Consider the following 15,648-nt stretch of genomic DNA (forward strand, 5'->3'; position numbering starts at 1 on the left):
GAGTCTAATTCCAAGTGGAAAATGTAGGGTTTTGTTCCCTGTTTAAAATTCACAAAATCTCACAAAGCAATCCCTCACTTTTGTTCCTGAAAGAATGAATGTGTACAGCACACTTAAGCAATACTACATGTATCAGTGATGATGCAAAATGCTGGTTATTTGTAGGTATCTTAAATATTTAACATGTAGGCAGTAATGACTGAGACAATAAGCGTCTGAATTTAAACACAGCTGTACTGACTTCCAAGCAGTACTAGTCAGGATCAAAGAGTGTACTACATATTCATCAGAAGTTCGCTTTGAGGCCACAGTTAGTGGTACCAACTGTGCTTTTCTCTGACTTTGTACAGATTTCTATCACAAATCCATATGATGTCTTGAGTACTGAAGATATTACTTTACACAAAATGTCAATGATGTTTATAAATCAAACGACGGCAATTAAAGATTCATTCATCCTCATGACCTTTTTCAGGTTAAACCACAGTTCCAAGAGATTCTCCGACTATCTGAAGAGAATGTTGGTAAGGACAGCTTTAACATACACACATACACACAGACGTGCAAGTGTTCTGAGATTTTCGCAGCTCTGTCTAGAGAATGTTGGTAGGTGGAGTTCAGGCTGTTGATGTAAACAAGCTATTTGGAGTCAGTTCTGGGTGTTCCCCTCTGTCTTTTTTTTTTTCAAATTCCGGACATGTTTCTGTAGTTGTAAGAGGTGCTTGGTCTCATCTTGCTGCCAAGTGATTTAGATTTGTTATTGTGGCCATTTCTGAAATGTGCTTTGTATTGAGGCCCAGTCTATGTTTAAGTCATCACAACCTTACTTTGCAATTGTCTGTCAGTAGATTTTTGTAAAACCACAACATATTGTATGTGGTAGACACAAAACACCAAATACCAAATTTAATTGGGCAAAAACAGATGATGGTAATTCTCATCACATGTCCAGCACAGTTGTAATAGTGTGTAATAGCAGAAAAATAGTGAGATGAAAGCGTGAATGTCAAAACTTGACCCGCAATTGTGCATACAGGAAAATCATCTCAGAAAAGGAGGAGATGACAATTTCTACACTAAGCAGAAGCATCAATAGACCATAATGCAATGCAGCCACTAAATCTAAATGTTATCACATGATACAAAACAATTTCAGAAATTGTAATGGCTGGAGTTGAATTTTGGATGATCATTCATTTTCTTTTGACCTAACCTCTTCTCATTTTATTCCTTAGATGCTTCAGCAGGGAACGGTATCCTCACCAAAGCCACAGTCCCCATCTATGCCACCGGAGTACTGACATGCTATAACCAGGTAACTTAAATAACAGCAGACCTCAGCCCAATAGTAGCTGACTTGAAGCAGATTTATCATAAGAATCATACCTTGTGGTGCTCTTTAGTGTCATGCAGGATGAAGAAGTCATTTAAATGATTTCTTCTATATACTGTATTTATTGGACTTGTTGAGTTGTTTTTGGATCATTATTTTCTCATCTATGAATGTAGAGTGTGGACCATATTACACTTTAGGTTATTGTTCTTTGTCACAGGGGAAACTATTCACTCCAGAACACATCAATCTGCCATATGTTTATGTTTTGATTTTAGAATCATAAACTGATGCTGCACTTGCAAAATGTATTTGTAAATGTATCTATTTTTTGTTTTAACTTTCAGCGCAACCTGTCAACAAAACATGTTGAGAGCAGCCCAATTTTGAATATTAAAGTGCCAATGTGAATGTATCTGTTGCCTACATGGCGTAACTGACACAAACATGCTATCGTTTCCCCTAAAGGAGGAGGATCGCAAGTTGTTGGTGGGTTTCCTAGAGGATGTTATGACAACCCTGTCACTATCCCATGCGCCTCTCGACAGCCTTAAGGCCTCCTTTGTAGAGCTTGGGTAAAACATACACACACACATACACACATACTGTAGATTTACCATAGATTTTATGGGTTGTGACCCAACATTTAAAAAAAATGTAAAAATGGCTTGCATTGATACACACTTTCATCCGTACAGTTGCCACGATATTGCTTACTATCTATGTTTTGCTCTGTTTCAGTGCCAACCCAGTGTACCATGAACTGTTGCTGACTGTTCTGTGGTATGGTGTGGTCCATACTTCTGCACTGGTCCGGTGTACTGCAGCACGGATGTTTGAGGTGCAAAACACACACACAAACACACAGATAGTGTATTGAATCAATCCCAGTTGTTGATATTTTTGATCAGATATTATTTTTTATAAATATTACCTAAAATGTGTCATTGTTGATACATTTGCTCTTTTTTTTACATTTATAGCAAGAAACAAGAATATGTGACTGTACTTGTGCTACAAAGTGTATACTAATTAAATATAACATGGCTGCAAATTGTGGATAAAATGGTCATTTAGATTAATTACTTTTTTTATTGGAATTATTTGGAATTATGACTTCTGGTATCTTATTAAAAGCCTTTTTGTGATTGTAGTACATTCTAAATGGAATTATACGTACTGTATTAGTGAGCTAAATTTGTTTTGTGCAGTTACACACAGTTGTGTAGTCCTACATTATAGATACTATTTTCATGTTTACCTATGTGCTGTACATGTGCTAGCTCTGCTTGCTATTGCTGCTATTTAATACGCATTTAATATATAGCTATTCTTTCTTATGAGTGTGAATAAAGACTCCTGTAGCTTATCAGCACCCTGGTTTCAACTGTATGGCTAGACCCTTTACATTAGACCTTTCACTGTGCACTGGTCTCAGAAGTGACTAAATAAATATCTGCTGCATGTCAGAGAAAGGGAAAAGTCAGCAGCCTGAAAGTATAGTCAAAAGAGTTCAAGGCCTGTTCCTTTTCAGTGTTGTTGGAAAGTGTAATTTAATCAGAAATGTTTTCTTGGGAATATTTTTCACTGTTCTGAGTATTTCAGGTCTTGTGGAAATATAATACTACTATTATTTTTAAAGGGAGATGACCATTTCCCTGTTTTCTTCCTTGTGATTCAATTCCACCGAGTGTATCCATTTTAAGCCAGGTTCTCAATGCAAAAGTCCTGGCCTAAGCCATTGGAAACAGCCATAGCAAATCACATCTCCCTGTCCCTTGAGTTCTGTGCACACTTTAAGGTCAAATGTTCTCTAGGCATAGCAGTAGAACTAGGCCTACATTGATTTAAACTTGGGGAAGGAGGAGTGGTAGGCTGTATTCATGTTCCCCCTGTTTTGTGAAGTACTTTCCCTTTCCCAACACACCTCACTGTCACCATTCCATAGTGTATAGCTGTCCACCATTGTCAAACCTGTGGGTTGGAACAGGGACCTCTACCACAGATCCCAGATCAGATTAGTTAAAGGGAATGAAATGATAATCTGACCTGGAGTCTGTGGAAAGATCCCACAGCTTTATGCTCACCATACTGTAAAAGTACTTGTGCAGTTTAGCTATGTTGGCTTTGCCATTACTTCTGCATACCTGCGTGTGCATGTGTGTGTGTTTGTGTGCGTGTGTGAATGTGTGTGTACACACACTTGCTTGATACATGCAGTGCCGTTCCGTGCCTTGCAGCTATGGTTCTTGTCATTGTATATCACTTTCTTCCTATCTTTTTGTGTTTGTTTTTCTTTTCCCTCCCTTTCTGTTTTGCTTTTTGTTTTTTTTTTCCTTTCTCTCTATCTATTGGCGGTGTTGCTCGCTCTTGTCCCAATGCCCTGCCCACCTCTGTGACATCACGGCTGGCTCTGTCCAATCCGATCAGCTGCTGGTGAAGGGGGTGAATGAGACGCTGGTAGCTCAGAGAGTGGTGCCGGCTCTCATCACACTGTCCTCCGACCCTGAAATGTAAGTGGAACATCAACAACAACGATAAACCGCGCCGCGTCTCTCTCCCCCCTTCTCTTTGCCACCTGAGAACTATCACACTGAAGTCTGTACCTGCCAGGAGCAAATTCAGCACAAACAAACTCTACAAAAACTCTCAAACTACACACTCTCAAAATATATTGATCGATCATTTATGTATTTTGATATTGAGTTTATTTTCCGGTTCTCCAATTAATTCCCTGAATCATTATTACAGCCATAGCCAATTGCCATAGTTTTTAGTAGTTTGGAATTGCTCCTGTTTAGGTTAAGGCTGTGTCATGGGGTGGTTCGTCAGCATAACTACTGTTACCACTAACACTGCATGTCAGCATCATCGATCTGCAACACTAATCCACGCCAGCTGTTGTTGCCTCATCAGTCTGCAACACTAACCAGTCCTCAGCCAGATTGATGTGTGCGCACATTGCCGGCATGCAGCAACAGCACAACCCAGCATGCTCATCTGTAACCCGCCCCCCTCTTCCTCTCCCTCCCCACCCCACCCCATTGAAGCAGGGCCCCTCCTCCTGACCGACCCATCAGCTAGCGGTTGGTTATCTTTTCCCGTCAGTCTATTTTTCTCTCTCTCTATCTCTTCTCTATTATCCGTTCGATCTTTACCTCCTTCTTTCACCTCCCTATATATTTCCCTTCCTCACCCTGTCTCTGTCTCCTCCCACCATGCCTCTCCCTCTCTCTCATCCTGCTGTGTGGTGGGTTTGCAGTTGGTTCTCCGAGGCATGAGTGAAGCATTAGTAGATCGCCGGGCGGCTCCGGCCCTTATAACTCTGTGCAGTGGGCCTGAATTGTGAGTCAATCAACACAAGAAAGCCTCTCTTTAAACATTGTCATTTTATGGGCTGCAGCCTTACAGTGTGAAGGAGGGTCTTTGTAGAAATCTGTCTCGGTGAGCTTGAATGGGCACAGTGGTGACCATGTGGCACCAAAACCCTTCAGTTCACTAGAAATTTAGCTGACATGGCAGCTTCTTTAACCACAACAAAAATTCACTGGAAGAGGAAGTAAGAGCCTGAAGACATTTGCCCCTTCCTGTATCCTGCCATCAATACAGACTATTCAGGAGCCACAGTGACTGGCTATATATAAGTTGGGTGAATACTCAAATATCCTTTGTTCAATCCTGTGGGACACATTTGTCCTTTTCATTGCAGTATAAACAGGGGACAGTGTTCTTAGCCATGTTTTGATAGTAATTGAAGGGATTAAAAGAAAACCCTTTCCAGCTGCCACTGTACACCAGTTCTTTGTGTTTGTGATTAGACACAATGATGCAATTAGTGTTGACACTGTTGGAATGCAGCCCTTTTCATCTCATATTCTGTATTGAAATACACATGTTGATGGGTTCACACTTTCCCCAATTTATGTATTCAAAATATATTTATTTCAAAATCTTAACATATGTTCTTTATTTTGTAACCTTTAAGATTTTTGGCATTATATCTTTCACATATCTTGCTGTGTCCATGATCACCATAAAAAAAAAAAGAGTGATGTCTCTTGCTTAGAGACATAATGAGAAATAAGTTTTTACTAGTAGTTCTAAGATGGCCCATGTGTGTCTTTTGATCTTTCCTGCTCCTACTGACAGTAAAATGATTATCTAATATCATCCAACCTGCACCCCATTAACCTGGCTTATTGTAGTTCATATTAACTATTGATTATTGGCAGATGTTTTCATTACGCATTTTTATGTTTCTGTTTTTTTATGATTTGGGAATGAATTGATTCCTTTTTTTTTTTTTAAATGCCCCTTTTTAAATGAGCCTTTCCCTCAAGGATGATATGGGCAATACATTAAGTTATAAAGTAGACACAGGTGATGTATGATGTGTTAAATGTAGATCTGGGTCAAATCCTACACTTTACAACTGAACTCAATACTAAGACAATTTGAAACTAAACTAATCATTTTTCATACCTTTATATCTTTGATAGGTTATGGTGCACCAGCTGATTGGCCAGATTTTAAGCAATTGGCAATAACATCTAAATAGATCACTGGTAATCAGATGATTACCATTACAGCTGCCAAATCAAAAATGAGCTTACTAGATCAGCTATTGGTGTATAAAGTGAAGCCCACCTTGCAGCTGTCAGAAAATATTGGTAGTGTTGATATCTCAAAATTTCACATCCTTAGTAATAATTTAGGCAGAATGCAGAGCTTCACCTGGCAGTGCAATCATCACTGTGGTTACTCTCTCATTACAATGTAATCACTATATTTGAAAAAAAAAAGCCTAAACCATATTTTAAATGAAAAATTCCTACTTTTTTATGATTAAGTCTTAGTATGAATGCTGAATGGGCATTATAGAAAATGCATTACATAAATTAATAATTTCAGTCAATATTTGAATCGGTTAGTAGCATTGTATAAAAAGTCTGAAAATAGCATAAGGAAAGCTGACTGCTGCGTCCATAGTAATAACCTTAGACTGCCTGAGTTGTGTTAATGTGGTCAAAACCCAACAATCATTTTAGATTAAATCTTAGAATTAATTGCAGATAATGTTTGACTCATTCTGATTATTTTAATTCTGATGGAGAACATGGAGAAAACCTGAAAGACTGGTACAGTGATTATGAATGGTAAAACCATTGTCTTGCTCTCCTGCTGATTTTAGCTCAGTGAGGATATCCACTATTCCTGCCTTTGGTACCATCATGGAAACTGTCACACAAAAAGAGGTAGGAAACAGTAAATGTCAAACTGTGCACATGCCTAAAATGCATGCAGTTTGAATCAATAACTTTATGAATCTTAAAACGTATAAACTGTTATGGCTTTCTGTTTTCATGTGTAGCTGCTGGAGCGTGTAAAAATGCAGCTGGCATCATTCCTAGAGGACCCTCAATACCAAGATCAGCATTCTTTGCACATGGAAATTATCAGGACATTTGGAAGAGTTGGACCTAATGCAGAGCCACGCTTCAGAGATGAGTGTATGTAAAAGATAAAAATGTTACCTTTGTTGAACCATGTCTACATTTTCTCTCTGTTTCCTTCTAATCTCTATTTTGCCTCTCATGTGATCTTCATGTGCACTTGTGCAATAACCTTTCTTCTTCTTTTTTTTTTTTTTCTGTAGTTGTGCTCCCACACCTTCACAAGCTGGCGCTGGCTAACAACAGCCAGTCAGTGGAGAGCAAGAGGATTGACATCGCCACCCAGCTGTTTGAGGCCTACAGCGCCCTGTCCTGCTGCTGTATCCTTAAACAGGCCATGCTTAATGGTTTGGATATACGAGTCATGCTGGATTTACTTTTTATGAGAGGACTTTTATCTGTAGCCTCAACACTTTCCATATACTGGTACTTATTCAGTAAATGTTGTGAAAACTAAGGGGAAAATGTGTACTCCATATTTTCAGAGTTCACAGCTCACTCATAACTGCTGTGTGTCAGTGTTGGCTTAGGTTCAGGGTTAGCTGTTGTAACAGTGAGTCAGTGAGAAGGACGTTAGAATAACTGGTAAAATGCTAGCTGCACTGGTCACATGTTCTCCGGAACATGCCTGTATAACTGTGTGGTGGTATGTATCAGCGTGGCCCCGGTGTCTGAGTGTGTGGTTCGGTGTGTGTGTTGGCAGAGTTTGCCTGTCATTTGGCAGGAGGAGAAAGGGAAAATAAGCTCCCTCCATTTTGGGGCTAGAGGTAATTACAGGGTTACTTAAGCAAAGGAAAGGATGAGAGCAGGAGAAAGAGCGTGAGAGGAGAGGAAAGGACTGAACATCAACTTCAATCCTTGGTAACAGTCCCCAGGATAGGTCCCACGTTTACATTACCTCTGCTCTGTCTCTGTCATCCTTCTCTTCTGTTGTTCCAGGACTATTTTTTTAATATTTCTCTTTTCTCACACTCTTTTTCCTCTCTCCACTCCGTCTCTCCTCTGTGACCCCACCCCACCCACTTCCAACACACACACACACACACACACACACACACACACACACACACACATATGCAAAGAGGAGGGGTTCATTCCTGTGGATCTTTGTCAGGCTGTGATTTCACAGTACAGTAGTGTCCAGGAGGTATAGCCCTAACCTCAGAGGTCTTTTTCTTGTAATCAGTGTGACTAGCTCTGAAATTGTACATTCCCATCTGTAAAAGTATAGATTCATTCACTTTGTGTCCCTTACAGCCCTACTGGCTCTGACATGTGGCAGAACACATGCAGTAGCGTTATAGACAAGAATAGTGTTGTGCTCTTATAGGAGGAAAATATTTGAAAATCAGAAGTGTTTTCAGCCACTGACTGATTTTTTTTTTCAATATTCTGATTTATTCTAAAGTAAACCCCAGCCATGTGGTAATTCCTGGAAACACTATCCAAACTGTATTTGTAGCTGCTTGGCCTCGAAAACACCAGCTTTTTAGTTTATATGTCTTTACATGAAGTGAGAAAAACAAGACAGTCTGAAGAGATAAGGCACTGCTTCTCTACTCTGGGAATAACACATAAGAGGGTTATTACAGTTTACTTTTTTTTCACTCCTTACTTATTTTCTTATATTTTCTTTATAGGACCCATCTGCAGGTCAGCTTTGCTAATCTATATATTCAGCTGTGTTCAGTTAAGATATGTTGGTTTTGCGGTCTTTTCCATGATTTTCATTTCCAGACTGTCTTAAACTTTAAAATGACTGCCCATATTTGGCTTTCTGGAACCTGCCTGGCAGCCCAGATAATGAGGAGTTACACTTATCTGTGGTCCTGCAAGGTGCTTTGGATCAACTGGCATTTTAAACTTGTGACTTGTACTTTTATTTTATTCCACTCCTTAACTTCCTGTGCAGTCATTTCTGAGGAGGTGATGGTCAACCACTTCCTCCCTGGCCTAAGGTGTCTCCGCGCTGACATGGAGCAACTCTCTCCTGAGCACGAGGTCAGGAGACATATAGACATGGACGCACTCTCACATACACAGTGGAGATTACACATAATGAGACACTTAAAATGCACACATGCATACACAAATACAGTATCCAGTCTGCGTACTCACACACTGATTGGCCAGACTGTCTCACTCTTTCTATGTCTTACTCCCACAGGTTCTCATACAATAATGATAAAGACAGACAGTCTGACTCTTCACCTCTTTCTCAGACACACTCATACACACACCTCTACCATATTTTTCTTATTTGTGTCTCAGAATCTCATGCGATCCATTTCATGTGAGCATTTTCCCAAGGTGACTAACAATCAGCTGACTCTTTCCCTCTCTGCACATCCACTGTGTCTGCAAGGTCTGCGTAGTAGATGGATACTAGACAGGAATTATTTTCCGAACTGGAAAACATATATATATACCTACAAGGTCCTAATTTTTTCATGACAGAATTCAATCCACGCCGCCTGTTTTATACCAGTCTAGTAGTTAGAAGCATGCTGTTTACAAAGTGTTGTATAGATGGCATTGTACTCCAAGACGTAAATCATGACATTTCTACGACAAAAAAACATTTTGTTAAAACAACGTTGTAGCTTAGTCTCTCTCTGTCATATTCTCCACAGGTGATTCTGAGTTCTATGATCAAAGAGTGTGAAATCAAGGTGGAAAACAGAGGAATGGCAGACGCACAAGGGTGAGAGCAAAAAAAACCGTCCCATTCACACAGTCACTTTCTCTGAAATGATTTGCAAAATATTGTTTTTTGTTGCATGAGATGCTGTGACAGGAACGAGTGATGGCTTTTAAGTGGTAGTTAAGAAGAATTTGGATGGAGAAAAAGTATCCCTGCTGTAAAGAGAGGGGTCACTAAACAGTTCTGGGACTGGGCCCATGGTGTGGGTTTATTCCCCAGGGGAGAGGAGAACATGCAAGCGTGTTGAAACCACAATCATTATGTGGGTATCTTCACTGAAAGAGAGAGGGAAAAAAATTAGAGGAGTTGTTTTGGTGAAGCTAAGAGAGCTGGGACACTGGCCATATTGTGGGTGTCTTTTAAAAGATCTTTCTCCCATCTTGTTAACATGTGTTCAGGGCTCATTAAAAAGAAAGTGTGTGTATGAGGATGTAGAAACTGTGTATATGTCTGCATTTGTGTATGCACATAACCTCAGTATAGGGTGTGTTCTCCCAAACCCGCAGTTAAACTCGCTTGTCCCGAGAGACTTTTGTTCCTCTTTGATTTTGGCCTGTCAACCCTTTCTTCGACTTGCCTGACTATAATCGATCATTTGGATCTTTGTTTTCACAGCATGTATCTTTTAAGAAGTTTTGCAGAATGCAGATTTACATATTACTTAAGCCCTATTTGGTTCATTACTTACTTACCCATGGAATGTTATGGAAACCCTGATATCTTGTGGCGATCACAGCTTAGTGAACCTCCTTGTCAGAAAGACTTTTTCAAGTGGCATTTACATAAAATTGGTATCATTATTTGCATTTGTACTGTATGTATCACCAGGATACAATACTACAATACTCCAGTGGATTCAATTTCACAAACCTTTTCAAGGATATATGAAATTGTTTGGTTTCATGCCAAAATAGGATTTACGATTCAAAGGATTTTGACTCACAGAACCACACACAGCCCACAGTAAGATCTGGCCTTTATGACACAAAACATGACACATTTTAGTAAAAACTTGAGTTGTTTTGACATACCAGGATTTATCTAGAAGCTGTCTAATAATATTCTCCAGTCAGTGTGTCTAAATTGGCTAAACACATTGATTTTAGTTTGGTGTTGGTGTTAAGATAGGATGTTTGTCCTTCTGTTGAACAATGGGGCTCGGCAGAATGTTGTAACTGCTCTGCTGTTTCAGAATCCCAGATAGTTCAAAAGAGGAACTTGCAGAGCCGTTAGACTGTAAAAGTCCAGGGGCTGTATTGGCAAACAGCATTTCCCCTCTTAGCAAAGTAGAATTAACGATGACATAAGCTCATCAACAGATAGTGGATAATTGTGTTTCTTTTGTATTTTGCTTCTGTTTGTCTTTAGTACATATATATTTGATAGAACAGAGCTAAACCTTGTTGCTTCATCATCAAATTCAATCTTAATGCTGTGTTTTTTTTTGTTTGTTTTTATTTTACTATAGTTCCATGTCAATCGCCTCCAGTTTGGTGGGTGAGGATGCCAAGACCAAGTTCCTGAGCAAGATGGGTCAGCTAACCACCTCCGGTGCCATGCTGGCCAATGTCTTCCAGAGAAAGAAGTGATGGCAGCGCTGACTGATCGACCACCACACTTAGCTGATGAACCCCTGCTGTCTTTGGGAGCATTTCATTTTACTGGAAAAAGCATTGGTTCAGCTTAAAGTAAAAGACAGTCAAGTGTGTACTGTTGATTCAGTTTCAAGAAATGAAGGTTTGTTGAAAGTTGTGTTTTGTTTTAAAATCTTCAGTGCAGTAGGACAACCTGCTACTTAAAGGGGAACAGCAATGTTTTTTGCAGTGAAAGCTGAGGTTTTCCCTTTGCTCATTTTCCTCTCCTTAATTCTAAATCACGATGAAGGCGTTGTCAGGCTACAGATTTGCTTTGATGAATCAGTGTTCTTAACATTGACATTTCAGAGAAAGGGGAGAGAGATCGGAACAGTATAGAGATTCACCCAAAATGATAAATAGGGATTTGTTTCTCTGACCTTTCTGGACTTGAAAGTATCACCGAATTAAATAAAATTTTCAGTTCAGTGCTTTTGTGCAGTGTTTCAGAAGAGTTTCTCTCGTCTGTAAGAGACAAAAGCACTGCCTGCTGGATTTCATTTAGTATTTTAAACAGCATTTTGGAGCAAAAGGTTGTATGACAGTTGCGTTGACTTGCATTTGTGAGTGAAATTACACTGAAGGATTGAACCACAAAATGGCTCTCAGTCTGTTAAGAATGCCTTGTACAGTGTGTCTGTACGGCTTAGAAGTAACGCCTACTTGAAGCTGTAAAAAAAAAATGTCTTGCCTTTATTTCTTCAAAGTCTGTCTCTGGTTTTTTGTTTTGATAGCTTCTATTTTATAACTTATTTATGTCTTAATGAAGAAAAAACATACTTTATTCCAACTTCCAAAGAAATTTGCACTTCATATTACTATTTTGTTCTTTATTTTATATATATATATACACACACACACATACAGACGGGTGACAAATTAAAAGAAAAAACCTGAAAAATCAGTAGAGAAACAGGATGACAGTGCCCCCATCCATAGGGCACGAGGGGTCACTGAATGGTTTGATGAGTATGCCATGGCCTTCACAGTCACCAGATCTCAACCCAATCGACCACCTTTGGGAAATTTGGACCGACGTGTTACACAGCAAGCACTATCATCAAAACAACCAAATGAAAGAATATCTTTTGGAACAAGGTGTTCATCCCTCCAACAGAGTCCAGTCAATGCCGAGGAGCATTGAAGCTGTTCTGGCAGCTGATGGTGGCCCAACACCTTACTAAGACACTTTATGTTGGTTTTTCCTTTAATTTGTCACCCATCTGAATATATTTGTTTTAATTCTCAGTCTTATACATAATGAAAATTGTCAATACTGTTAATGGACTTTGTTTTTTTTGTTTTTGTTTTTCCGTTTTGGCAATGTGAAGTTTAAGAGAACACTGATCATAATTATTCCCTCTCTGTCCATTGCACCTTGTCTCTGTGTTGCAGTGTCTCTGATAATTATACTTTTTTTCTAAAGTGGGTATTTGGTTCTTTTTTTTTTTTTTTTTTTTTGTTCTTTTTGGGTATGCTCTAAGAGAAACGGTAAATAACTGTATCATACACTGAACTGAAGAGGGTGGTACTCATTATGTATATTTGAAATTGGTGTCATGGTAATAAAAGATGGAGATCAGTTGTGTATTTAAGTATTTAAATGTAATTCTGGGAGCGTCATTGAATGTCTGCATGTTTTTAGACCTTTTTATTGCATGTGATAAAGCATTCCGAGTTATGGTATATGGCTCAAAGTGTTGACAGGTGTTTAAGGCAGTAAAACAAAGCAGTTTCGCAGACAAACTCTCACTCCTGCCGTCCCTGCCCCTCACGTCCAACCCTTTGATGTGGTCTATTGTCTTCTTAGTACAACAAACCAAAGTCCATCTTATGGGGCATTCCCAACAACTTACCCCAAATAAATACAGAAATAAAAGCACAGATCTGCCGTCAAGATTACACTATCTCTGAATCCAAGCTATCTATCCTTTAGAAAATTATGACATTGTTAAATTTGGCCTAAATCTTCAAAAGAAGTATCGATTTCAGTGAAATAAGTGTGCAACTGCCAATTTATCAGGATAATTAAAGCACAAGCCATCTCTTAGTGATAGAGTATAAATGAAGTGTTTGCAGTTTCAGGTTTTGGACACTCCTGACTGACCTGTAGTGGAGTACATTGATTTGTGTTGATAGTAGGAACAGGTCATGCAGGCCTGTGGTGCCGCACTCATTGCATGGTTGAACATTATGCGAGTTAGTTAAGACCAATTGATAAAGAACAGTATTTGCATATTCAGGGTAATATTCAACCATCATCACTGATAACTCACCAGGTGGACAAATAGTTGATATATGTCAGGGGTGGAACTGGAAGCCATGATATGGTGTTTGTTGTCTCATTCCTGTGTGGGTGTGCATGTGTGTCTATGTCTATAGATATGTATGTGCAGAAACACATTCCTGATATGTGTAATTTGCATTCAGAGTAAATGATTTTGTTCTCTGCATGTTAAAACAACCTTCTGCTTGCTGAGACCCTTGCTTGACTTTTCCGCATGGGTGTGTGAGGGGGGCAAACAAATATGTGTACCTGCATGCACATGTAGGTGTGAACCTGTGTTTGCTGTATGTGAATGTGTGTTCATAAAGATTCTCCCAGCATTTTGTTGGTGTGTAGAAATGGCATCAACCGGCAGCTCTTACTCACGTTGGTCACTTGGGTGACTCACAGATCACATCTGTTTCCAAAGCAAGCAGAAGCAATGCAGATCCAGTCCTGAAACCACCGGAACATGGTGGCTGGGCTTTAATGTTATTATTCCGCTGTGTTCTGTGGAATAATCTGAGCGCCATGTGCATGTTTTTTCTGCCCTTAAATGTGTGAAGCTCCCTCTAAAATCTTCGTACCAAAACAGGCTGTGGCTGCTTTCTACTATAGAGTGAGTAATGGGAACCATTCAGCGGCTTATGACATGCCTGCGTGTGTGCATTTTGTGTATATGAGCTGTCTGGAATAGGCCCACTTCATGAACTTTGGCTTGTTGTAACTGATGCTAAGCAACTGAAGCCACATACTTACAGAACTGTGGAGTCTGTGCACAGGTCGCTTGAAGTATGATGCTTGTAAACCAGCATGGTGTCTGCCTGCAGTGGACCTACTTTTTTATACATCAAAACAAGCTTCATTTTGACTTCTGTGTTTGAAGTGGGGCTTAACAGGGACTTCTCTTTGCTGCCTGTTAAATTTTTTTGTTAGGGGAGGACCTCAGTGTGAATGTTTGGGGTGCGTTCAGAGTCAAGCTGAGGTTTCTTATTGCTAAAACAGTCACATCTGGCTCTTAATTGCTACTGTGCAAGCTTCAGAGGCCCCACCACAAAACAGCTTCTCTCAGCATGTTTTTACAGGAAGAGGGCGAGAGGGAGGACAGAACCCATTACCTTCACTGGCTTAGTGTAAAACTTTCATTATTCTTCCACTTTCTCCGCTGTTAAACTGCTTATGAGTTAAATATTCCTTTAAGCATCCACCTCTGCCAGTTGTGGTGATTATGAAACGATCAGCTGGTTTTTAGTCATACATTGTTATGGATACAGAGGATAAAGCTGAGGATTTATTTTTCTGAAATCTTCTGTAATATCACTAATTCAGAAACTGCAACTGCAATGTCACACATTAACACATATATCTTTATTACTTGTAAAAAAAAAATTGGCTGTCTCTTTTATTTTTATTTTATCTCTCAGTCCAAATTACAAATGAAGATTTCTTCTATTTTTAAAATCTTTTTCTCCTCTCCTCTCTCGTGCCGATCAACCCCTCTGTTTTGTCCATTCGGGTCCCACACATGCAATTTAATATTTGCATAACTGTCACCTTGAAGAGAACATGTTCTCCACTATCTCAAACCTTCCCTCTCTTGACTTGCCAAGGTAGGTTGGGTCAAATCTGCTATGCAAATTCAGAGGGAAATAAACCCAGTGTTTTTTTGTTTTTTTTCTCACTCTCTCTCTTCCAGCAGAGAACAGATGCAGTATTTCCTGGTGCCACTATTCTTCTAAATAAATGACATTTGTAGACTGTAGATATAATCATAACAGTTCCAGGACCCCACACTCCAGGAACTACAGTATGCTGAAGTCAGCCTACTTGCTTTCATGATGAATGGCACATGCAGGAAGTTAAATCTTTGAAAGTGACCACATGCTTTGCCTCTAGGTGTGTGGGGTCATATCTGAATTCATCTCTGGCATGAGGTCATAGCTGCATTCATTTGGCAATTCTCATGAGAAATGTTATGACCAACTCTTTCAAGAATAAGTTGCACTGTCACATACAGAAACATTCAGTGACTTTTTTCTTTTATTCCAGTGTGTATAAAGGTTCATGTTACCACGATAATCTTACATGACTGAAAACAACTAAGTGCCACATACACACTCATTCAGAAAGAAAGAAAAAGATCAGTCCATGGAGCCAGGGGGGGGAGAGGGGGGTGAACTTTTTTTCCTTTCATATGACAACGTGGGAGGAGTTCCCACCCTCCCTCAGTCATTCGCTCAGTTTTTTACAAGCTGTTG

The 15,648-nt window shown here is 39.5% G+C and overlaps 1 protein-coding gene across 6 annotated transcripts in view; it reads left to right on the forward strand.

The window, feature by feature from the left end:
* Positions 1–12,706, forward strand: part of relch (RAB11 binding and LisH domain, coiled-coil and HEAT repeat containing) — a 36,988-nt gene extending 24,282 nt beyond the window's left edge. For 4 of the 6 annotated variants that reach the window (XM_056363997.1, XM_056364000.1, XM_056364002.1 and 1 more), the window contains 11 exons: positions 476–524; positions 1,236–1,315; positions 1,802–1,908; positions 2,075–2,174; positions 3,764–3,846; positions 6,525–6,588; positions 6,705–6,843; positions 6,990–7,106; positions 8,699–8,787; positions 9,420–9,490; positions 10,959–12,706. In XM_056363997.1, the coding sequence (XP_056219972.1) occupies positions 476–524; positions 1,236–1,315; positions 1,802–1,908; positions 2,075–2,174; positions 3,764–3,846; positions 6,525–6,588; positions 6,705–6,843; positions 6,990–7,106; positions 8,699–8,787; positions 9,420–9,490; positions 10,959–11,079 (1,020 nt within the window). In that variant the 3' untranslated portion in view covers positions 11,080–12,706. Of the gene's footprint in view, positions 1–475; positions 525–1,235; positions 1,316–1,801; positions 1,909–2,074; positions 2,175–3,763; positions 3,847–4,595; positions 4,679–6,524; positions 6,589–6,704; positions 6,844–6,989; positions 7,107–8,698; positions 8,788–9,419; positions 9,491–10,958 lie in introns of all 6 variants that reach the window. The other 2 variants (XM_056363998.1, XM_056364001.1) reach the window with 1 other exon arrangement.
* Positions 12,707–15,648: the final 2,942 nt, after the last annotated feature.

Source organism: Seriola aureovittata, chromosome 20, assembly GCF_021018895.1.
Source record: "Seriola aureovittata isolate HTS-2021-v1 ecotype China chromosome 20, ASM2101889v1, whole genome shotgun sequence".
In the NCBI taxonomy this organism is placed as follows: Eukaryota; Metazoa; Chordata; class Actinopteri; order Carangiformes; family Carangidae; genus Seriola; species Seriola aureovittata.